This window comes from Staurois parvus, unplaced genomic scaffold, assembly GCF_062004578.1.
Source record: "Staurois parvus isolate SC_StPar_1 unplaced genomic scaffold, SC_StPar_1.0 ptg000548l, whole genome shotgun sequence".
NCBI classification, from domain to species: domain Eukaryota; kingdom Metazoa; phylum Chordata; class Amphibia; order Anura; family Ranidae; genus Staurois; species Staurois parvus.
Window position 1 is genome coordinate 12,097,780 of NW_028318344.1, and position 25,742 is coordinate 12,123,521.

The 25,742-nt window shown below is 40.7% G+C and overlaps 1 protein-coding gene across 4 annotated transcripts in view; it reads left to right on the forward strand.

Moving 5' to 3' along the window:
* HSPBP1 (HSPA (Hsp70) binding protein 1) overlaps positions 1 to 25,742 on the forward strand; it is a 60,188-nt gene that overhangs the window by 26,498 nt on the left and 7,948 nt on the right. For 2 of the 4 annotated variants that reach the window (XM_089691018.1, XM_089691021.1), the window contains exons 3-6: positions 2,915 to 3,093; positions 11,368 to 11,592; positions 13,237 to 13,392; positions 19,798 to 19,894. In XM_089691018.1, coding sequence (XP_089547144.1) covers positions 2,915 to 3,093; positions 11,368 to 11,592; positions 13,237 to 13,392; positions 19,798 to 19,894 — 657 coding nt within the window. Of the gene's footprint in view, positions 1 to 2,909; positions 3,094 to 11,367; positions 11,593 to 13,236; positions 13,393 to 19,797; positions 19,895 to 25,742 lie in introns of all 4 variants that reach the window. The other 2 variants (XM_089691020.1, XM_089691019.1) reach the window with 1 other exon arrangement.

The window sequence follows — 25,742 nt, forward strand, 5'->3', positions numbered from 1 at the left end:
TAAAGGTTTTCTGACAAATCTGTTGGGGTCTACTCATTTATGCTGAGCACTGTATATGTAAATTAGGGCTGGGACAACTAATCAAGATAATCGATTATGGAAATATTTTGTCAACTATTTTCATAATCAGTCGGTCAGCCGATTAATGCATTTTTTATTTACATATCAGAAAATGTAGTGCAGCGTACACAAAGCTCAAGCCTGTACATCGTGTGTTTTTGTGTTACTTTCACAGTATAAATTAACTCCTTCTAGTAGTGATTATATGCTGGTTTTGTACCATTAACCCCATCATGACAGATGATAAAAGCATGCTGCTGCTTCTAAATGTCTTCTTCTTATTACTATACAGGATTTATAAAGTGTTAACAGTTCACACAGTGCTTTACAACATAAAGGGGAACAGTACAATTACAATACAGTTTGATACAGAAGGAATAGGAGGGATGAGCTGATGGAGATGGCTGGAGTACAGTTTTTAGGTGGAGGCTGGGGTAGGCTTCCCTGAATAAATGAGTTTTCAAGGATCACCTAAGGCCGAACATAGTAGGTGCTAACCTTGCAATACACATCGATTTTCGGGCGAGAATATTTGTATGAAAATTCTTTGTCCATTCAACGAATGGACAAATGTTGTTTTGAAAATATCACATGCTTTTAACATTCAACTTTAAAATGAATGTAATTTCTGAAAGAAAATCCACATACACTGTCTGAAAACTTGCTAGATTGAGAAGTTTTCTATTCTACTCCTTCGAAGTTCCCTTTTGACCACAGTGATGGGAAAATTTGAAGGAAGAATTTGTTCATGTATGGCCAGCATAATATTATATTACAATCCTGTCTGAAAATCTGCAAAACAGATCTTTTAACATTTTTTTTTTTTTTTTTCCCTTTTAAATAAAAATTTGTATCTCTGAGTCTGTGTACTAAATTCAACATCTAATAGTATATACAGTATATCTCTCCTGTTATTCTGAGAATGGATCAAATATTTTTTTCTATAACCATATAGCTAGTTATTTATATTCATTACTGCATATAGATATTTAGGAATAAATTGTCGTGTGTTTTTTTTTGTTTTTTTTAACTTAACTAATAACATTAACTAAATTATACACCTCACTTTTTGAGGTTTTTACTTGATTAATCAATTAACCGAAACCATAAAAAGCCAACTAATCGATTATGAAAATAATCCTTAGTTGTAGCCGTAAAACAGAATTTTTTTAAATTTTTTTTTTTTTTGCATTTTTTTTTTGTAAGGGCCTTGAAACAGTAGGATTATCCCTAGCATATATTCTGTCCTTTCCTCTGCCTGTGATAGAGACCCTCTCAAGGAAAAAATGGTTAAAAAATAAATAATTTAATTTAAAAAAATAAATATATAATTTCGATTGTAAACTCAAATTAGCGGGACCCTCTCTTTCCTCTTGTGCCAAATTGTATTGTAACTGTGATGTCTACCTTCATTTTATAAAGCGCTGCGCAAACTGTTGTCATTATATAAATCCTGAATAAAATCTATATACACACCAAGTGGGAGTTCTGGATGATCAGCTGCAGGTGGCAGCCCCTTTTGAAGTGAATGTGAGGCTGCTGACTCCCACAGCTAATCACAGCCACTTGCAGACAGTTCACATCTAGGGACCCGCATTTACAGGTAATCATTCCATGAGCGATTCTATATGAGCTGCTGTGATTAGCTGCGGGAGCTGCCAGCCTCTCATTGCTGTTGATGGGGCTCCTTCCCACAGCTAATTTTCGGGAACCCCTGCTGGGTCTCGCATGTAATCGCTAACAGCCCCATTCGCAAGTGTGAATGGGGTCTAAACAAAACAAGTTGTTTATTCCAGCAGAATGGAAAATAAAACCTTTTAGGCATCTAGGGTCAAAGTAAATGCACTATACAGATCTGTATTTTGATACGAAATCACCTTCCAACCATTTGGTTAAACAAACATCTCATGCTTTATTTACAATTTCTGCTTCTCCACCTGGTTTCTTAAGGCACTGGTGATGTAACCAGGGCCTCGTGGCACCATCTTGGGAACTTCTTGTCACATGTTTAAGGTGGCAGACCCAGAATTCTAGGCAGAGTTCCAGGAAGTAAAGGGAGAGGATTAATTTGCTCTGCAAGTAGAATACGGAGGAAAATCAAACTAAAGCTATGCAAAGAATAAGAACCCTGCAATTATCTATAAGTATCGGTAGACTGCCATTACCAAACATTTCTAAAGGTGCTTTTGTTGTAATTTGTATGATGGGGTGAAGTTCCTCTTTAATTTCCACATCTGTCGGGGAAAAATAAAAATCTGTTTGATGGGACTGAGAATATGAGGATTTGCGGCTGAATCTGCTTGGCAGATTCAGCATTGTCCTGCTGTGATCCAATACATTCCTGCCACAGCCTGGGGCCCACACCTCTGACCTCATCAGGTGGCTCTTCCTTCTTTAGGCCTCTGAACCCGTGATGATGCATGCCAGGCCTGCCTTCTTTTGGCTTCTGTGAATAGAGTGAAGCATCCTGGGATATGTGACCTGAGGCTTCTGAGCACTGGAGATATCATCACCTAGGCTTCCAAGGCATTCTCTGATTGGACTAGGTGGTATTGTGACTTCGCCCCCTTGTCTGATTAGAAAACGCATTGCATTCATTGAAATCAATACAAAATGTTCTCTGAATGGAGTCCGTGCTGAGCAAGTGACCCCCCCCACCTTCCATTATTTTCGCAGTGCAGCAGGGCAGCTACTCAGCACGGAAACCAGAAAACAGCTAGTAATACAGTGATTCTTCGCTTCAACAGGGATTGGGCAAGGTATAGAATGTGTCATATACACATATGTTGAGAGATGATTGATTTGAAATATTTCTGTATCTTCTAAAGCATGACTTTATTGTCTTGTAGAGAAGGCGGTGGCTCCAGGAAGCCATGCGCAGTGCCTTTGCAGGCCAGGTTGATGAAGTGCAGCAAATCAAAGAATGCCTACAGGAACTGAACACAGATACAAGTAATGAAAATGGAGATGATCGGAAGGAGAGGGCATTGCAATTGCTTGCAGACCTGTGTGAAAACCTTGATAATGCTTCTGGTAAGTATAATTGTAAGAGGTGGTTAACATTAATGAATGTCCTTGCTTCTAAATGAAAGGTCAGAAGCCATTGTGTTGAGCAACTTAAAAAAAAAAAAAAAAAACTAGTCAAAATTTTGTCACAAATACTGTGACAAATGATCTTCCAGGTCACATGGAGTTGTCTTCAATATGGATCTTCAATGCGTTTCTTTTGGATGGTAGCATTTCCATGGGTAAAAGGCTCTACATGGAGACAGACAAAAATGGATTTGTGTCTGATTAGGACTCCGGAGTCTAACCAGGGAACAAGTGGGTGGGTTCCATGCTCACAGCATTATTTGTTTAAAGCCTTTTATTCCAAACAGTACACAGCTGTTTCAGGTTTGTTGGCCATCGTCCGTGTCTGAATCACAAGAATGGCAAAACGTTTCAGAAATCGCTGGCAGATGTTTGCCCAGATTTCAGATTTAATATGCTGTGATAATTAGCCTGTATAACAATCTATAGAATGGAATCAGTCAATCAGTGTAAGTGGACTTTAGGTGGTGGCCCTGTACAGGTTATCCAGTGTGGATTACAATAGGAGACTTTACAATCAATGTTGGGTAAACATAGGTACATGTTACAGTTGTGTCCAATGTCAGATATAATTGTCCCACATCCTCTCCAGGTAGCACAAAAAAATCTTAATGACTTACTACATTCTGCGTATACCCTATCTCCACTAGTGGCCAGTTGATCGATCCTTTGTAAAAGGCAGATGTTTAAATAATGATCATAGTGAAAACTCTGATATGTAGAACAGAGACGTGTTTTGTACAATTTGGGAATCATTTCCAATTGTACAAACCACAAGATCTAACACAAGATTTGTGTTTTCATCTATTCAAACAGCATGGGTCATCTAAATGAGGGCAGATCATGTCAGACTAATCTGATTGGATTTTTTTACTATGTTATCAATATTTTGGACCAGGGTGGTGCTGTTGACATGGCCTATCTTGATTTTAGCAATGCATTTGATACAGTTCCACATAATGATCTAATTTAAAAGTTGTAAAAGCTAGGGCTTAACCCTTGGTGATTCAGTAGATATGCAGTTGGCTAAAGGATAGATACCAGAGCGTTGTTGAAAATGGGGTTCATTCAGAACAGAGACCAATCACAGGTAGTGTACCACAAGGCTCTGTACTAGGTTCTGTTTTATTTAATTTATATGTAAGTGATATAGCTAAAGGTTTGTTGGGCAAGGTATGTCTTTTTGCTGATGATACAAAGGTATGTAATAGGGTTGATATACCTGGAGGTGTCTGTAACATGGAACATGATTTGGCATTGCTGGAAGATTAGTCAAATCGGTGGAAACTGCAATTCAATGGTTTCATAAAATAATGCACCTAGAGAAAAAGACAGAGTACAACATTGAGGGTACAGTGTAGGTCAGCACTACAGAGAGAGAGATCCTATTTTGTGAGACCTCATTTAGAATACTATCCAGTTCTGGAGACCTCCCTTACAAAAAGATATTGATAAGATAGAATGAGTCCAGAGATTGGTAACAAAAATGGTGAAAAACGGATAAAACATATTAAGAGCGACTTCAGGAGGGAAAGGGGAGACATGACTGAAATCTTTAACCACTAGCCTACAGGGCCCTTATACCCCCTGCCTGCCCAGGCCAATTTTCAGCTTTCAGCGCTGTCACACTTTGACAATTGCGTGGTCATACAACACTGTACCCATATGAAATTTTTATCATTTTTTTTTTTGAGACAGAGCTTTCATTTGCTGGTATTTATTCTCCTCTGGGTTTTTTATTTTTTGCTAAACAAATCAAAAACCACTGAAAATTTAAAAAAAAAAAAAAAAAAGTTTTTTTTTTTTAGTTTTTGTTATAAAATGTTTAAATAAGTGATTTTTCTCCTTCACTGATGTGCGCTAATGAGGCTGCAGGTGGCACTGATGGGTCTACACTGATCATCAAGGCACATTGATCATCAGTGCCCTGATGATCAGTGTACATGTCCCCTCTGAGGAATGCCGATTACTGGCTCTCCTCTCCTCTCAAGCTGTCAGCGGGACAGCTTGTGAGGAGAGAAATGCCGATAACCGGACATTTACATGCGATCAGCTGTGATTGGACACAGCTGATAAGATGACCGAGCCGACATCTTCGGCTCTTTCCATTAATCCGTGATCCGCTGTGTCCGAGGGACACAGCGCACCGCCGATCGCTGCGCTGTACGCTCCTGGAGCCGCCTTGCGCTTGTCATTGCCTTATATGGCGGGCGGCGGTTAAATACATCAAGTAGGTGAACAAGGTTCAAGAGGACAGTATATTCAAGATCAAGAACACGGGGATATGACCTCAAGTTAACTGGAGGAGTTCATAAAGTTTTAGTTGAGTTAAATAGTTGATGCTTGGAACAGATTTCCAGCAGAGGTAGTGGGTCAGTCAGCAGCAAGCATTTTCAAACATGCTTGGGTTAAGCATAGATCTATACTCAAACAAAAAAAGTGAAAAAACCCAATAAAATGAAAGGGGCAGACTTCATGGACTACTGGGACTTTTTTCTGCCGTCCCTTTTCTGTGTTTGTACATATGACCATAGACCTGGAACCTGTTTTTGAGGACCCTGCTCTCTTAGAACAACTGAAGCAGACACCCTCCCCCTTATTATTATGTGCAGATGCTCAGGAAATTGTAATTTTCCAAGTCTCTAAAATGTCCCTTATCTACGTGCATATGCACGTGATTTTGTTGCTAAAAGCTTGGTTTGCTGAACCTGCTTGTAAAAAGCATCTTTAACACATCTTTTTGATGGTGAACACCTGTTTGGAAAATCCCAAGATACGTTCATCAAGGAAGTCACTGGGGGGGAAAGGGCACTCCTACCCCACAAAAAAAGCTTAAGCCTCCAACTCCTACAGCTACTACTTCTGCTTTGTGAAAGGGCTTTTTTCATCCTCCTCAGCCAACAACCTCAAAATAAAGTCTTAACACTTCCTTTCATTGCAAGCCCTGAACTCTTAACTTCACCGAGTCTAACTAGAAATCCTCCCCACAATGATGGGTCTCCCCCACTCCTTAGAGTGGGAGGACATATGTTGGTGTCTGGATCTGCAACATCCTGGACCTCTGGGTCCAATCTATTATTTCAAAAGGATACAAAAAATAATTTTTTATCTCTGCGCTCTGCTTGCTTTTTGCCTTCCAGTCTGTCAACTTCAGACCAAAAGGAGGCATATTTAATGACTGCCTTGCACCAACTTCATGCAAAAGCAATGGGTGTAACCCGTTCAGAATGGTTTCAAAGTTTCTATTCAAATCTATTCATAGTCCCAAAATCAAATGGGGGCATCTGCCCCAATACTGTAATTTTAAAATACATTGATTTCTTTGTGTACCAAAGTGTTACTGATGGTCTCTTTAAGCAAGCTGCTAGCAGACTTTAGCAGGCATTCAGCAAGCTTCAATTAGTTCTGAGGCCTGCTAGCAGCTTGTTTAAAGTAACAATCAGAACTCCCATTAGGATCTGTGTTCAACAATTAAAAAATGAAGCTGAATGTTACTTTTAAAAGCTTCAACAAGGCTTGCTGAAAGCACTGCAAATGCTTTGTAAAAAGCTCACTATTCACACTGCTTTTTATACAAGCTGAGGCCCGTGTAAAAAGGCATTTTAGCACATTGCTTCTCTAAATTAAGAGAAATTTATGGCATCTGTAAGCATACAAAATGACTATCTACACCTCTCCATCATCCACAACATCAGCCCTTTTCTCCATTTTGTTGTGGGAGACCAACATTTCCAATTAAGTAGCATTCCCATTCATGGCTTGTTCTGCAACTCGAGTATTCACGAAAAAGCTTTCCCACTTCAGGATGTTTTGCGATCCCAGCGCACTCATGTCACAGGTTACATAAACGACCTCCTACTGAAGGACTCCTCAGCCACAACCTTGTCTAGCTGAAATTTCCAAAGGACAGTTCAGTTTCTTCAGACTTTTGGCTTATATTTTCAACCTTCCAAAGTCTGCCCTCTAGCACATGCTTCATTTTGAAGTACCAGTCCAAGAAAAATCTCCTTTCTCAGGAAAAAATTACTTCCCGAAGATCCCACATGCAAACTCTCGGGTCAAAATGGCACCTCTGTTTGCTTCTGCATTCCAAACCTCCTCACAATGTGTAACAAACAGATCCAAACCTTGGATTACCCAGTGCTTCTATATTGACATGGTGGATCTCCAATCCTGCCCAGGAATTGTTAAAGTCATTCTTTGACATGCCTTTTGAAAGTGGTGACAAAGGATGTCAGCATTATAAGCTGGGATGGAGTTAACAATTCCCCGACTGTCCAGGGGAATATATTTGAAACTCTTCTTCTACATTCTGGTACGAAGAGCCATAAGATTATCTCTACAAAACTGGACCTCCCTTCTGCAAAGTCACCCATCAGGGTGCAGTTAGACAATGCCACAGAAGTGGGCAACATAAACAATCAAGGGGACACCAGAAGTCAAGGGAAACAAGTTTGCTGCTCTTCTGAGTGGAAACCTATATTCCAACTCTCTTGACTATTCATATGCCTGGAAAAGATAATGGACAATTGGCAAGCGGAATTCCTAAGCCACCAACATCTAGACTTAGAAAAGTGGTCTCTGCACGCCAAGATCTTCCAAAATCTCTGCCAAGGGCAGGAAAAACAGATGTGGATATCCTGGCTTTCAGGTTAAACAATAAGCTAAAACAAATAGTCTGAAACAAGACCAGAAGACCTTTAGCATTTGCAGTAGACCTTCTGATTGTAGGGTTCAGGTGATTCTCATTGGCCCATAAGACCGTGGTATACAGACACATTCATTCATCTAGTTTATGAGCCTTAGCCAGACAGACCAGAATTACTGGCACGGGGCTCCCTGTTCTGATCAGTTTCTCAGTCGCTGGCTTTAACGGCATGGCTGTTGAAACTCAAGTCCTAAAAGATAGTAGCAGTATATCTCACTGTCATGCCCACCTTACTCAGAGCTAATAAAAAATACAACTTCTGCATGGTTTGCCAATGCACTTGGAAAGCTTACTTTGTCTTGTGCATAGACAGATGGCTTAACCCTGGGGAATACTCTCACTTGTATTTTGGTCTTTCTTCAGTATGGTCTCAGTAGACAGAAGGGTCAGGTTTCTGCTTTATCTAGTCTTTTCCAGAAACCTCTTGACTCACATTCCCTAACCAAGACTTTTATTCAGGGAGTTGCTTATATAAATCCCCTAATTTTGCCTTTTCTGTGACACCTTGAGATTTCAACCTAGTGTTCTCTGTCCTTTTAGAGACATCCTTTTGAACAGAGACATTACCTTGGAAGACCTCACATTTTAAGGTTGTCTTCCTGCTATCGTTTATGTCTTTTAGATATTTTTCTAAATTGGCAGCTCTTTCTTTCTCACTCCTTTTTTTTTTTGTCCTGGTTTTCACAGGGAGCAAGTGGTTTTAACACCAAAGCCAGGTCCTTTTCCATCCCCAATATCCCCCATAGGTTCTCCCCCCCCCCCCCCCCATCTCACTGCCCACCCTACTATTTTAACTAGGCCTTCTTGTAAAGTTGCTATATGCCATTGTGTAGTTATTGCTCTGTTTTAGTTTTGTATCATCATCAAACACTGAGATTGAACTACATGATGGGGATGCTTGGGTGGACACAGGAGGGTGGTGATTTTCATATCCCTGTCCTCGGATGGCAATTTACAGACCAGGGGCTGTCCCCTTCTCTGCAACGTAAAATGTCACTTTCTGGGGGAGTGAACAGAGGAGCTGTGTATATGTAAGCCCAGATGATTAGGGAGGCCACTCCCTATCTATCACATGAGTGTTTGTCAGACTGGTATGTTGAGCCTTTATCTGGAGGTCCTTTTTCCTCAGCGAGCCAGGGTTGCTTGGTGTGAAGTGTGTGGCTTGTTGGTGAAGGGAATACCGGTTTATAATTATGTATGATATTATGATTTGTTTCATTATACATTTGATCTTCGGCATAAATTCTTTTTGTCACACACACATAAGGTAGAGTTCACACCCTGTGACCCATGTTTTCACAAGATGTGCTGTATACACGTTGTTTTCACCAGTGGGATTAATTTTCATCCTTAAATATATACAAAAATATGTTTAAAAAAACTTTCTTTTTATGTCATTTTTTTTTTTAGTTTTCTTGAGTTCCTTTGGCTGATGTTGATGGGCTAGACTATATCAATATTTTAACATGTATTGTTTATGAACAAGTTAAAAAGAATTGGTCCCAGGACAGCACCACTCACCACTTTAGACCATTTAGGAAATATGCCATTATTCACTGCCTTTTGCACTCACTCCTGCAACTAGTTTTCCATCCAGGTACACACAATATTAATGCCAAAAGGACCTCAATTTGTAAATTAAGCGTTCATGATGTACTGTATCAAATGCCTTATCGAACTCTAGATAGGCTACATCCACAGTTCTTCCTCTATCCAAATTATAGCTTACCTCCTCAAAGAATGTTAATAGGTTGGTGTGGCAAAAAAGGCCCTTCATCAATCCATGTTGGCTAGCACGAATTATACTATTCTCATCAGCAAATTATTGGATGTGGTCCCTTATCGTTCCTTCCAATATTTTACATACTATTGATGTTAGGCTGACTGGTCTCTAGTTTCCATATATATATTTTTGCCCTTTTTGGAATATTGGTGCCACATTTGCTTTTCCCAATCTGCTGATGCCATTCTAGTCAATAAGCTGATCATATTTTATGGGGCCAATATGTTCAGACTTCTCCTACTTACTATTAATATATTTGAAAAAAATGTGGGGATTTTTTTGTACTGTCCTTAGCAATGTGTCTCTCATCTATTTTAGCTGATCTTTATTACTCTTGCATTTCTTATTGTATTCTTTGTAGTTTTCAAATGCAGATGGTGACCCTTGTGGTCTTTTTTTAATGGACAGTCTGTTCTCGGTAATTTGCCCTTTTACATTCATATTTAGCCACCTAGGTTTAGTGTTTCTTCTTTTTATATTTGTTGCACAGTGGAATGACAAATGACATTGTTTAAATGCATCCTTAAAGTGCTCCCACTTTCGTTCAGTGTTCTTTGTTGCAAGAATTCCATTCCATTTAGTATCATGTAGCATGGAGTGCAGCTTAGTAAAGTTGGTTCTTTTTGAAGTTTAGCATTCTTATCCTTGCCTTGTGTCTCCCTACAAGTTACAGCAAACGTAATTACTATGTTTGTTCAATGTAATTGTGATTGCGATTACCCAAATTATCCCTTACTTCTACATCTGCAAACATCTGTGTTATTAATTATATAATATATTAATTTAGAAGGCCCAACAGAGCATTATTTCTAGTTGGGGCTTCCACCAGTTGACTGACTACAGTCAGTAATTCTGAAAAGTCTGTATTAATGTTTTGCATGCTTGTTTTAAGTCATTGACTAACTAGGTAGTAAATTCAGGGTCTGCATATCGGCACCCATGAGCCTGCACCCGTGAAAACAAGTCCTCAGTAGTAGCTCCCATATTACTGCTCTCACAGGGTCCCTTTGAAGTCCCATGATGTGAAACACTATGCTGACCACCCATTTGTTCTGATCTATTTAACATAATATTGTGCTTTGAGGACAAGTAGCATATTTTATAAAGCAGTGAATGCGACATTCGTTGAATATTTACTGGGACTGAATAACTATCTGTTAACATATGGTGAAGGTCACATTCACTGTTTTACAAATATGCCACTTGTGTATCCAGCAAATTACATGAGTTAGGCTAGGTTCACACCTATGCAAGTTACAGATCTATTTTTTTCTAGTTCGCTTTGCGTTCTTAATGCGTTTATGTTGCGTTTTTCTTGCATTTTACGATATTTGGAATGTGTTCATGTTAGGGGGAGGTGTCTGTTGTCATGCAGGAAATGCACCAGAACGCATGTAAATGCATTTTTCAGTGGATTCCATTGAAGTCTATGGAACCAAAAACGCACTGCGTTGTGTGTCAAAGTCCCTGCACCTTTCCAAAAAAACGGACAGGTGGAAACATATATGTGAACGTTACCCATAGGAACTAATGTTATATTGATCGTAGCATGTTTATGCAGATCTGGAAATTCACTGCAAAATGCATAGGTGTGAACCTAGCCTTAGAGGTGCCAGAAAAGTCAGATTCACTTAGTATTTACCACTCCTTAAAACTTCTTTTGATTTTGAAACACACTAGTGATTTATATATTTTCCATCATCTCCTTTTTCCATTCTGACAGATTTCTGCAAGTTGGGTGGGATGGAACTGCTGTTGAATCGCTACTTGAGCTGCCCTGAAGCTGAGCTTCGCTGGAGAGCTGCTGACCTGGTTGGCATCTGTAGCCAGAATGTACCATTTGTTCAGGAGTGTGCTCTATGTCTTGGTGCTATGAGCAAATTGCTACAATTACTGGATCTTGACAGCAGTGAACAAGTCAGGATAAAATCCTTTTTTGCAATTTCTTGTAAGTGCATGACTTAGATTACATCTTTATATTTGATTTAAAGTACAAATCAACCCAAAACTGTTATTTTAGGTATAGGTGAATGCTGCTGGGCTTCTCATGTTTTGAGGACTCCAGGGAAAAGATCTCCCTAATTAAATTTCCAGCTATCTCTTCTGACATACCAACAGGGCCAGTGCTACCACTAGGCAAACTGGACAGCCGTCTAGGGTGCAGCCACAGCCACTGGTTTCCCTACTCTCCACCATGGCTGGATCTAGGAGGAGAAAACAATTTATTTGTGGATTAGTACTAGAAAGGGGGTGATTTAGGTAAGGTGGAAGGATTTTATGCTGGGAAGGGTAATTTTGAGGGGGTTTAGATAGAGGGATTTGTTGGAATTTGTCCTAGGTGGGGGGAATTGAAGAAAGACGATTGGTGCTAGGAGAGGGGGAATTTGTGCCAGGAGAGGGGACTTGGGGGAATTTGTGCTAGGAGAGGGGACTGAGGGGTTGGGGGGGTTGTGCTAGAAGAGGGGATGGGGGGTGGAATTTGTGTTGGGGGGGATTGAGGGGGAATTTGTACTACAGGTAAAGTTTTATTTTTTTTGGGGGGGGGGGGGCAAGTAGCTGGTCTTGCCTAGGGCGCAAAATAGTCTAGCACCGGCCCTGCATACCAAGTTACAAGGCCTAGCAGTATCTTACTCCTGAAGCCGAATTCTACACTAAAATAATTTGGTGCAATGAGTTAGACTGATTTTTGACAGTTGTGTTAATAATTTTGGTGCAGAGGTTTAATTGTCATTGTTGGATACAAGAAGCTGGTTGGTGATTTAACCCACCATGCTTACCCCAAACAAACTAAAATTTTGTGTGGCCCAAAGAAACTAATCACTGCACATTTTATCCAGTGTACTACATGATTTATCATTTTGGAAATGTTATGAGCACACTAGCCTCTGAGTTACACTACTGTTGTCCCTACCAACTTATCAGGATCTTGTAGCTTTATATGTCTGCTTTCACACTGATTAGTTTTTCTTCTGTTTTGCGTTAAAAAAGGAAGAAAAATGCATGACCATTAAAACCTATAGCATTCTTCACACTGTCCTGCTTGCTGCATTTTGGTGCGTGTTTGTTGTGGTAAGAAAACTGCACCAAAAATGCACTTCCCCATTGAATTGAATGGAAAACACATAAAAACACACCCACAGTTGCATTTTTGGTGCAGTTTTTGAGTCACGTGGTTATTATTGTTTTTTTTCTTCACAGGTACAAACTGCACCAGAAACTTGGTAAAAATACATATGCATTTTCGCAAGGGAGCAGTGTGAAAGTAGTCCAAATGTAGATCTGATTGTCTGCAGTGAGCAACACCTCTAAACTCCTTGCCCTCTATTTTCTTAACATAGACATAGCCTCACATGCATTTCACCATGTTGTGTACATTCTGAATAAATTGCATGGGTCCATTCACATGGGCAGTTACACATACTGTGATTTCCAGTGGCAAGAATCTGTCATGTGACAGGACTTCAAGGAGTACGTTTGCTGTTGTTTTATACGTAAATCATTGAAATGTCCTATTAACAGTGTGGTAGTCTAAGTAATTCTTGCAAGTAGTCACAGGTGAATGCCTGTTAACTCTGTTAATTGTGGCTTTCAGGCCTGGTTCGGGAGCAAGAAGCTGGGCTGGCTGAATTTGTGAAGATGGATGGGTTTTCTGTTTTGATGCGTGCCATGCAGAGTGATGTAGAGAAACTAAAAATAAAATCTGCTTTTTTGCTGCAGAATCTGCTGTACAGCCATCCAGAACATAAAGGTAATTCAGATTCAATTTTTAAGGGAGTTTTCATTGGTAAAATGTATGTGCTTTTCTTTTAATTCATAAAAACATTTTTGGCATATTTTAAATGCGTGTATTTGCGTACACAAATGCAAAAATTGGGGATGCATTGCACGTAAAATACTGTCCAGCAATTCAGATTTTTTTTCTTTTCCTGATCTATATGCAACATGTTTATGCGTCTGTGTGTACAGGCACGTTAAAAACATCGGGCTGTATTTACATCAGTAAAAAAAAAATAAAAGTGCCTGTATGCCTAAAACGTTACATCTTTAGGCATCCTCCTGTGCAAGAGACCTAAAACATGTATTAACATGCTTTAACAATAGCAGCCATGACCTTGTGCTTACTTTGGGCTTCGTAGTAGAAATGATGTATGCTTGGAAAGCTTCAACAAAGCAGCTTGAGCCCAGGTTTTCTGCCAGAAGTGCTGCAATCACCACTGGAAGTGACAGCTGGAGCGCATTCCAGCTCGCACTTCAGCTTTCTTCGGCAGTGTCCTGTGCTCCATGAGCCGCCTGACCCGATGGTACACTTCTGCCTTAGTCTGTGCACACTGGACACGATATTGAGAAACACACAATGGACACCAGTTAGGAGCGGATAGTAAGTACAAGTTGACCAAATGAGTGGTGCACCACCAGTATTATGTGTACTGTTAGCAACTCATTATATGTTGCCATTTATCCCCTCCATCTCCTTTCCCTGTATGTCACATTGCATCAGTACATTTTAAGCCTTGTGATATATACACATTTTTTGACCATTTACATTTCTATTTTAACACCATCCTTTTATGTTTATTTCTGTATTGAATATGCCTAGAGCAGTAGAGCATGTTGGTGGCCCTATGTCTGGCTTGCTGGAGGGTGTTTTTAGATTGTTTGTTTGTTTGTTTGTTTATCCCTGTATAAGTTTGATCATGTGATTCGGCTGTGGTTACCTGCCCCCTGTGGCACGGAGGGGTCTGTGGGTTCTCATGATATGGTCAGTAGGATATTTAAGGTGCATCAAATGGAGCCTCTTTTTGGCTTTAACGAAGAGGACTTGCCCATGAAACGTGTAAGCCAGCGCGGATTCCCTGACGTTGTCTACTTGGCATGCGCATCCATCTGGGTCCTGCCCCCCATTGTGATTGTGGACAAATAATTTTCATATCGCTGTATCCAAACTTGGTTTGTGAGTATATAGGTTTTTATGCAATGTGTAATAAACTCCCGTGCGATAATGCACTAGGCCAATGCGCCCTCTTTTCTCTTGTTTCTTTGCAGTTGGTTTTTGGAATTCCCCAGTCAGTTGAGGGCAGCAAGGCCGCATACACTCAGGTCCATAAGTATTGGGACATCGACACAATTCTAACATTTTTGGCTCTATACTCCACCACAATGGATTTGAAATGAAACGAACAAGATGTGCTTTAACCGCAGACTGTCAGCTTTAATTGGAGGGTATTTACATCCAAATCAGGTGAACAGTGTAGGAATTACAACAGTTTGCATATGTGCCTCCCACTTGTTATGGGACCAAAAGTAATGGGACAGAATAATAATCATAAATCAAACTTTCACTTTTTAATACTTGGTTGCAAATCCTTTGTAGTCAATTACAGCCTGAAGTCTGGAACGCATAGACATCACCAGACGCTGGGTTTCATCCCTGGTGATGCTCTGCCAGGCCTCTAGTGCAACTGTCTTCAGTTCCTGCTTGTTCTTGGGGCATTTTCCCTTCAGTTTTGTCTTCAGCAAGTGAAATGCATGCTCTATCGGATTCAGGTCAGGTGATTGACTTGGCCATTGGATAACATTCCACTACTTTCCCTTAAAAAAACTCTTTGGTTGCTTTTGCAGTATGCTTTGGGTCATTGTCCATCTGCACTGTGAAGCGGCGTCCAATGAGTTCTGAAGCATTTGGCTGAATATGAGCAGATAATATTGCCCAAAACACTTCAGAATTCATCCTGCTGCTTTTGTCAGCAGTCACATCATTAATAAATACAAGAGAACCAGTTCCATTGGCAGCCATACATGCCCATGCCATGACACTACCACCACCATGCTTCACTGATGAGGTGGTATGCTTAGGATCATGAGCAGTTCCTTTCCTTCTCCATACTCTTCTCTTCCCATCACGCTGGTACAAGTTGATCTTGGTCTCATCTGTCCATAGGATGTTGTTCCAGAACTGTGAAGGCTTTTTTAGATGTTGTTTGGCAAACTCTAATCTGGCCTTCCTGTTTTTGAGGCCCACCAATGGTTTACATCTTGTGGTGAACCCTCTGTATTCACTCTGGTGAAGTCTTCTCTTGATTGTTGACTTTGACACACATACACCTAGGACCTCCTGGAGAGTGTTCTTGATCTGGCCAACTGTTGTGAAGGGTGTTTTCTTCACCAGGGAAAGAATTCTTTGGTCATCCACCACAGTAGTTTTCCGTGGTCTTCCGGGTCTTTTGGTGTTGCTGAGCTCACCGGTGCGTTCCTTCTTTTTAAGAATGTTCCAAACAGTTGTTTGGCCACGCCTAATGTTTTTGCTATCTCTCTGATGGGTTTGTTTGGTTTTTTCAGCCTAATGATGGCTTGCTTCACTGATAGTGGCAGCTCTTTGGATCTCATCTTGAGAGTTGACAGCAACAGATTCCAAATGCCAATAGCACACTTTAAATGAACTCTGAACCTTTTTTCTGCTCATTGTAATTGGGATAATGAGGGAATAACACACACCTGGCCATGGAACAGCTGAGAAGCCAATTGTCCCATTACTTTTGGTCCCTTATCAAGTGGGAGGCACATATGCAAACTATTGTAATTCTTACACCGTTCACCTGATTTGGATATAAATACCCTCAAATTAAAGCTGACAGTCTGCAGTTAAAGCACATCTTGTTCGTTTCATTTCAAATCCATTGTGGTGGTGTATCGAGCCAAAAATTTTAGAATTGTGTCGATGTCCCAATATTTATGGACCTGACTGTAGATCCCTTGGTTAACTTTTTGAGAGAACACACACAGGGACTGTAACAAGCCCTCAACGCTCATGCGTGAGAGATTTTGGAATTTTTTTGTTTCCCCCCAGAACAGAGTTTAAACTCTATGAATAAAAGCTGACTTTTGTAAGCCCCCCTTCCCATCAGTGTTTTTATGATTTGTCCCAGTCTCTTTTGCTGCACAACTTGGCCTACATTTAAAGGAAAAAAGCCATGCACAATAAAAAAAAAAAGGAATTACAGGTGGTAACCACATTTACCAGAATATATGTTTCATTGTGGTTATCAATACAGGTTCAACACCAAGGCACACAAACAGGATTTTTACTTACCTGAAACATTTTTGTTCTTGGAATACATTGCAGGAGCTACGTTTTTTACAGAATTCGGTTATATAGCTACCTTTTGGGTGATTGACCATTTGCAGATAAAGCTGTAAGAACAGCCATAGTACAACCAATCCTGTTTCTAGAAAGCCTGAGTTTAGTAGCCTGCACTAAGGAGCAGGGGCGGACTGACCATTTGGAAACTCGGGCACTGCCCAAGGGCCGGGGTCAGTAGGGGGCCCCATGAGATGCCCCTGGTACCTTTTTCATAGGCTTTTTTTGAGTTTGGGCAAGGATACAGGGGCCCCATGATCCCCTATTGTCTGGGGGCTCTATGAGTTGTCAGTCCGCCCCTGCTAAGGGGTGAAATAGAAGAAAAGAGGGGAGGGACTTGTGTGCTGTAAAAGAAACAGATTTTACAGGTAAATCACAAAACCTATTTTCTTAATCACACATTACAGGACATAGAAATGCTACTGAGGGCTGGACAATGCAGCAACAAATGCCTACACAGAGGTCTCTAAATCTCGTGGAGCTGCTGATGGAAGTGCAATTTAAAATTTAGGCAACTACCCTCATTCTCTGGAGGTTTTATCAGCATGTAGTTTCAGATTTATTAGGAGGTTATGGGTGCAGTAATAGGGAGACGGTAGGGGTGAGGATAAGTATAGGCTATGTTGTGGGGAGGACGAGAGAAGGAAAGAGTTTGAGTAGAGAGTGATGTTACAGGGAAGAGAGGGTAGGAACCAGACTGGGAAAAAGAGGTGGTTGAAGAAATAGGAGTCACCTGCAGTCTACTGTTATGAAAAGTTGCTTGTTGCTGATTTTCTTTCTGTGTCTTATCTGAATTGGCATGCTAAAGAACCCCAATACTTGTTCAAGATAGTAAATGTCAGTACAGCAGCTGTAAACTTGATAGAAGAATCATGATGCAAACAATAGAAATGAGAAAATAAAATGATGACGCAAAGGTTTGCTATTCTCTGAGCAGAGAGATGTCTGTACACCTAAAGACACTAGCAAAAAACTGAAACTTGCTACAAGTGGGATGGGTTATGCTAGGGCAGCCCTTTAACCATTTGCCGCCCGGCCAATGGCCGTTTGGCGGCTGGCAAAATCCCTCAGCGTTCCAGGTGGATACCATATGGCATCCTCCTGGGCATGCGCAGTTTGCGTGCCTGCAGAGCCGTGCAGCGGTGCAATCTGTCACCAGCCGTGTACCTCGGACACGGCCGATGACAGATCTGAGTACCGGCCCCGTTGCCAGTACCATGCGACTTGCTGTGACCAATTACAGCAGGTCACATTACAGTTGTATACAATGGATGGCTTCATTCATGCCATCCATTGTATACTAGTGTACCTAGCTGTGAATGGTCACAGCGATCACATGCACAAGCTGGGCCAATCACAGCCCAGCTGTGTCATGTGATTAGCCGTGGCCAAATCACAGCTAAGCACAAAAAAAAAAAACCCTGAATGAATCGATGTCATTCAGGTAAATGCTTGCTTATAGCAAAGTAATTCTTTCCTATAAGCAAATTGTGTAAAAAAAAAAAAAATACTGATCACTTCCCCGAAGTAGTACAATGTTACTATGGTAACATTGTACTACTTTGGTCCTAGTGAAATATGGAAAAAAAATTAAAAATAATAAAATTAAAAAAAAAAAAAAAAATATATATATATATATATATATATATATATATATATATATTATTTTATTTTATTTTTTTTTCATACTGTCAGTGTCCCTGATCCCAGTTATATGATGACACTGTACTGCACTGGTGACAGTATGTAAAAAAAAAAATAGTGAAAATCGTTTTTTTAAATTTTCCGAAAAATTATGACAAAAAATACAACTTCAAAAAACTCGCCATGCCTCTTATGAAGTACGTCGGACTATCTACTTTACAAAAAGGGGTCATTTGGGGGATATCTGTACTGTTCTGATATTCTTGGACCTCAAGAAATTAGATTGGCTGTCAGTGCTTCAGGATTGATCAATTTTCAGATCTATACCATAGTTTGTGAACTCTATAACTTTCCTACAAACTAAAAAATACATCCTAATTTGGGTTATTTTCACCAAAGACATGTAGCAGAATACATCTCGGCCTAAATTTATGAAGAGCAATTATTTATTTGCAAACTTTTATAACAGAAGCAAAAAAAAGGGTTTGTTTTTTTTTTCAAAATTTTTGGTCTTTTTTTGTTAATTTAGCAAAAAATAAAAATCCCAGCGGTGATTAAATACCACCAAAAGAAAGCTCTAGTTGTGTGAAGAAAATGATAAAATTTTGGTTTGGGTACAATGTTGTAAGACCGCGCAATTGTCATTCAAAGTGTGAGAGCGCTGAAACCTGAAAAATGGCCTGGGCAGGAAGGGGGTAAAAGTGCCCGGTATTTAAATGGATAAAACTTTGATTGCCAGTGTCCATTCACCTGAAGGTAGCTGTATAACCCAATCATCAAAGTTACTGTGTCCTGTGTGCAACTAAGAAATGATTGTGTTCTATGTGCTTGTTCACACCATACATGTTGGGTAATGTGTACTGCATTAAATGGCAGTATGTCTGCATTTTTACGCTGTATGTTGCTGTGTTTAGAAGTGTCTGAAATGTAAATTTGTAATATTTCAATAACGTTAAAAAATCCAGTTTTTTATTGCATTGTAACTATGCAAAGCACTGCCCTTACACAATGAACACCAGCCTACTGGCAATTTAGCACAGGGGCTGGTGTGAACAAGCCTTTAAGCTTTTGTGTGCATAAATTATAGATCTGCATTAACAGTGGACAGAAGAAGCCGCCTGGTAGTTTTGTAGAGGAATGTAGATAGTAGTTCTTCCTTTCCGTCTGTCTTTTCTCATTTTGCTACTTCTGCTGTAGGACTCTCAAATGAAACATCTGTACGTAAGTTCTGTTTATATTTCATTGATTTGTCAATTTTCCAGAAAGCAACATGCGAAAAATGCTCTTTGTGCACAAGTGCTAACCTAATGTAAAATATTGCATATGAATAATCTCATTTAAAATTTAGTGGTAACATAGATTACTGATTTGCAGGTACACTATGTTCTATGGGGATGATTCAGCAACTGGTATCTTTGCTTCGCAGCGAGCATAGCCCTTTCCATGAACATGTCCTCTCTGCCCTGTGCAGGTAAAATACATTATGCATGTCTGAAATTTCATCGTACATGTTTTGCAGTGAAAATAAATGTCTTCTATGCTATCCTAAAATATTCATGAACATTTATTTTATAAATATTATGCTGCACACAACTCAGTTAATCCATGGATGAACCCTGCAGGTAGTTTTTTCCCAGGTTCATTGTTGCTTTCAGATATTTAAAATCTGTTTTTCTTCCACAAAGCTTATAAGTATTTTTCCACTGCTATCTAGATAATCTGGTGATTACAAGTTGCAGTGCTTTCAAGGTTATTCATGTTAATTATTTCCATACTTACATTTGGATAATGTGACTCTTGCACCTTGTACCATTTATCCAGGTGAACGTTCCCCTGTAGAGCATGTTCTAGTAGTTTCAATAACCGTGACTGAAATAAATTTAGTCTGTACTAGCATAAGCAATTTCTACTTCTACTTGTTGATTTGTGTATCAATGCCTGTTTTTACAAAAAAGAAAAATTCAGTGGCCCAGTGTGGTAAAAGATTAAAAAGAAGCTCTGGCTGCAATACTTACCTGCCTTCTGGTGCTATCCCCCAAAGATTCATCACTCCTTGGTCCAGTGCTGCTCCTCTTCCAGGCTGAATGACACCATACTCATGCAATCCACATCCTGTGAGACCAGACCATTATGGACATGCCCCTCTGAATGTATCACATCACGCTGGTGGTTCTCCTGAACAGCACAGTGCTTATTGGTCCTTCAGTGCAATGACTCCAGAGTCACAGGATTAAGAAAGACCTGTGACATCAGTGGATTGGCCAGAACACTGCAGGAAACAGGCATGCATAATTGCATTTAAATTAAAAATTGGCAGGGGGAATGTCAGGGAAGGAGAGGGGCAGGGATAGCGGAAGGTGCTGGAAAATTTTTTAGAGTTGTTCTACATCATTCCAAAAATGTGACCTGCATTGATATGGAAATGTTTAAAAACAACTACTCCACTCATTAAAGGACCGTTTGAACTTGAAACCAAGGTGAAGGAGCTGCAACTACAACATGCAATAATAAAAAGCAAAAGAAACCATAAAAAATAGACATATTTGTTATTAAAATTCACCTGTGGGATGTACAGAAATATGGAAACACTACATGATTTGCAGGAGTGAAAGTGAGGACATGGTTCTCATTGAAAACGGAAGTGTTGTAACATTCTTTTGCTTCCGCTGCGTGATGAGACACCTAGCTAACAGGTGGGAAGCCTCACTTTTGTCATTCACTGTGTATGCTGCTAGTAATACAGTCATGTCAGAGCTTACTGAGCTTCAAAGAGGGCAAACTGTTGGTGTGTGCTTAGCTGGTGCCTCTGTGACTGAAGTTGCCAATTTATTTGCCATATTGCGAGGTGCAGTATCAAAGGTTATGATGGCATATACAGTTTCTGGAAAACCATCTGACAAGCATAAGCGTGGTCAACATGGTCAACGAACATCCATAAATCGTGGACTATTGATCAATGAAAGACTGTAATATGATCCAATGAATTGGGCTTTACACTGTTCCCAACCACCAGATGTGTTTACGCGTGGAAATCGCTGTCCCAAGCTTATGACCAGGACTGTCTTGTGCCCACGGTAAAGCATGGTGGCAGCGCAATCATGGTTTGGGCAGCCATATCATGGTATTCTGCTGGCCCCATCATTACCTTGAAGGGTAGAGTCACTGCCAGCGACCATGTACAAATTTTAGCTCACAATGTGCACCCCATGGTGCAGACCTTGTTTCCCAAAGATCATGCCACTTACCAAGATAACAATGCTCCGATTCACACAGCTGGTGTTGTGGAATCATGGTTTGATAAGGATGCAGACAAAGCCTTGCACTTTCCCTTGGCACCGCAGTCGCCGAACCTTAATATCATAGAGCCACTATGCTCAGTTTTGGAGAACAAGGTTTGGGCTTGTTTTCCATCTCTGGCATCTTTGCGAGAACTGGAACTATTTCTGCATGAAGAGTGGTATCATTACCATCCATGATCTATATTTATCAATTCCCAGGAGAATTCAGGCCATCTTGGATGTCGAAGGCGGTCCACCACTATATTGGGTAACGATTTTGTTCTTTTTGCCTGGTGTTTCTATAATTTTGTCCAACCCGTGTAGTAAACTTATGTGTAAATATTGACAGCAAAGACCGCATAGCCACGCCTCTCCTTTTTAAAAACTGAACTATGCAGTATAAATTTTGTCATATTGAGAATTTGACTGTAGACCTAAATTGGCCCAATCACTGCGGGACTGCTGTAAAGACGGGTTAAAATGTATGGAGTGGAGTTAGTCACAGGGTGTTTCACAGGTCCAAGGTAGTGGTGATATGCACTGGTGTGACCCAGTCTCTGAAGACCCCCTCAGGGGTATGCAATTTCAAAGTGGGTGAAGCGGGGGCACTGCAATCACTCTTAAAAAAAATGTGGCCCATATTTTCCTGGTGAGGCAGTGTCTTCAAGGCCCGGTCCTTTTAAGTACATATGGGTCTCCCTGTGTCACTGCTTTTTTGCACTACAGGGCTCTATTTGGACACGTTATGTGAGAGGCTAGTCTTCTTGCATCTGGCCTCTGAGGGGACTGTAATGCGGTAGATGTGTCGCAGCCTTGGAGTGGGTTGCATCAGTTTAAAAACTCTGCTGCCAACTTAGAGGTCTTGACTGTTTTCCCAAGTGCTTGGTTGGGCAGCCTTCCTTGCTGGCTTCACTCCCTTTGTCCTTCAGTTGAGCTTTTCATGTGTTCATTGGAAGACTTAAATTATGTCTTGGGCTGTATTCCTTTGGTGGTAAGACTGCTTCTGTCTGGCAGTAATGGCTAGTCTTTGGATGATTTCGGGCACCCACAGCCTGAGGTTGGCACAACTAGGTGGCTTCCCCTTCCACCGCAGCTGCTTTTAAGTACCATGATTGGGTCCCCCTCACTGCTGTAATGGGAAATGCGAACAGAAGGGGAATGGAGCGAAAGGGTTATTCAGCACACTTTTTGCCCAAAGATCCATGGAGAGGCTCTGTATGCAACCCCTGCGGATCCTATTTGGGATTGGGTATTTCTCTCCCACCTGGGTCTCTTCCTTCTTCAAATACCTCCTCTGTCCCCTTGGTCGTTTCCCACTGCTCCCCTGCCAAAGCAAAGAAGAGTGTCTCTATGGTGGTATTTGGGAAGGATCACTACCCTCTGGAAATGTTAAGACACAAGGGCCGGTAAAAGTCCCTCTATTTTTCTTCCCAGCTCTGTGACTTTGTCATGGCCACTGCCTTACTTTCAAAGAAGCAGGGGAAGAAAGGGAAGATAAGCCCTCTTCAGAGTCTGAGGATTCCACATGGGTGCCAGTAACAAGTCTTTTGGCTTTATTAACATCTGCAGCACCAGATTACCACTGCAAGGGTAGGGGGGGGGGGATTGGAAGACCTGGATATTTCAATGAAAGCAGCCACCATCAGCACAAGTGACACTTCACATTGATTGTATGCAATGTCCTTTGTACAATTTTTTTTTTTTTTTAAAAGTGTACTTTAAGGTTTGTGTTGACAGTCTAGAGCAGGGGTCCTAAAACTACGGCCCACCAACGCCATTTATTCGGCTTGCAGGGCCAGCTGGAAAAAAAATTAAAATCGGAAAACAAAAAGAAAACAGACTGGCAAATAGCTAGGTTGCTCACTAGCTCCTCAGGCTCGAGGACCCAGCAAGTGGCAACCTGGAAGCCCCTGAATTCACCTGCTGCAGCCAGAGGAGCATCAGGAGAAGAGAGCACACCAGGTACAGTGCATTGCTGTGTCCAGTACGTTACAGAGTACAGTGCATGGTGGTGTCCAGTTTGTTAGTGTACATTGCATTGCGGTGTCCAGTGCCTATGTGACGCCTATGTGAAGCCAAGCTATCTGACAGAACCCCCCGCAAAGTCCCACTGTTGAAAAAAAGACGTGCTGAAGAGGTTACAATTTGCCAAAGAGCACATTGACTGGCCTAAAGAGAAATGGCGCAACATTTTGTGGACTGATGAAAGTAAGATTGTTCTTTTTGGGTCTAGTGGCCAGTGACAGTTTGTCAGACGACCTCCAAACACTGAATTCAAGCCACAGTACACTGTGAAGACAGTGAAGCATGGTTGCGCAAGCATCATGATATGTGAATGTTTCTCATACTACGGTGTTGGGCCTATTTATCGCATACCAGGGATCATGGATCAGTTTGAATACATCAGAATACTTGAAGAGGTCATGCTGCCTTATGCTGAAGAGGAAATGCCCTTGAAATGGGTGTTCCAACAAGACAACGACCCCAAACACACCAGTAAACGTGCAACATCTTGGTTCCAGACCAACAAGATTGACGTTATGGAGTGGCAAGCCCAAACCCCGGATCTTAATCCAATAGAAAACTTGTGGGGTGACATCAAAGATTCAGTTTCTGAGGCAAAACCAAGAAATAGAGAACTGTGGAATGTAGTCCAATCATCCTGGGCTGGAATACCTGCTCACAGGTGCCAGAAGTTGGTTGACTCCATGCAACACAGATGTACAGCAGTTCTCAGAAACAGTGCTTATACAACTAAATATTAATTAAGTGATTCAAAGGAAAGCAAAATCTTCAAACATTTTTCAGTTTATATAGTGAATGTTTGAGTTTGTAAAGAAGAATACAAACACTGCTATTTTTTTGAACAGTCTAATGTTCACTTTTCTTACATTTTTTTTATAGGAACAACACAAATTTGATATATTTTTCTTCATGTTCTGATTTGGAATAGAATGTGTAGTGTTCCCAATGCTTTTGTGTGTATGGAAATAAAAGCTATTAGAAGGATTTTGAGCTTTATTCACTTCTTTCAACACACTGCTATTATTTTGAACACAATTGTGTGTGTGTATGTATGTATGTGTGTGTATGTATGTATGTATGTGTGTATATATATATATATATATATATATATATATATATATATATATATATATATATATAGATAATTTATTATTATACAGGATTTATATAGCACTAACAGTTTGCTCAGCGCTCCTTGGAGCTTACAATCTAGGAGGGAGGGGCTAGTGGTACAAAAGGTAGTAACTGTGGGGGATGGACTGGTTGGAAGAGTAGAAGATTCCAGTATTAGCTGAGGGCAGGATTGGCTTCCCTGAAGAGAGGTTTTCAGAGATCGCCTAAAAGTGAGCAGAGTAGGCGATAGTCTGATAAATTGGGGTAGAGAGTTCCAGAGAATGGGGGAAGCTCTGGAGAAGTCCTGGAGATGAGCATGGGAGGAGGAGACAAGGGAGCTAGAGAGCAGGAGGTCGTGCGAGGAGCGGAGAGTACTGTTTGGGTGGCATTTGGAGACAAGATTGGTGATGTAATTTGGGGCAGAGTTATAAATGGCTTTATATGTGATTTATTAATGTTTTGAATTTTATACGTTGGGCAATTGGAAGCCAGTGGAGGAATTGGCAGAGAGGGGTGGCTGATACAGAACGGTTAGTAAGGTGGATGAGTCTGGCAGCAGCAGTCATGATAGACTGAAGAGGGGATAGCCTGCAATGAGGTAGGCCAATGAGGAGGGAGTTACAATAGTCAAGGCGAGATATAACAAGGGAGTGAATAAGTTGCTTAGTGGTTTCCGAGGTTAGGAACGGTCGTATCTTGGAGGTGAAGTCTACAAGATTTGGACAGTGATTGGATTTGGGACTGAAAGGACAGATGGGAGTCTAGGATTACACCTAGTACCCTGACATGAGGGGAGGGACTGATTGTGTTATTGATCTTGATGGAGAAGTCAGGGGAGAGGGCACGGGATGGTGGGAATACTAAGAGCTCAGTTTTGGAAAGATTGAGTTTGAGGAAGTGGAG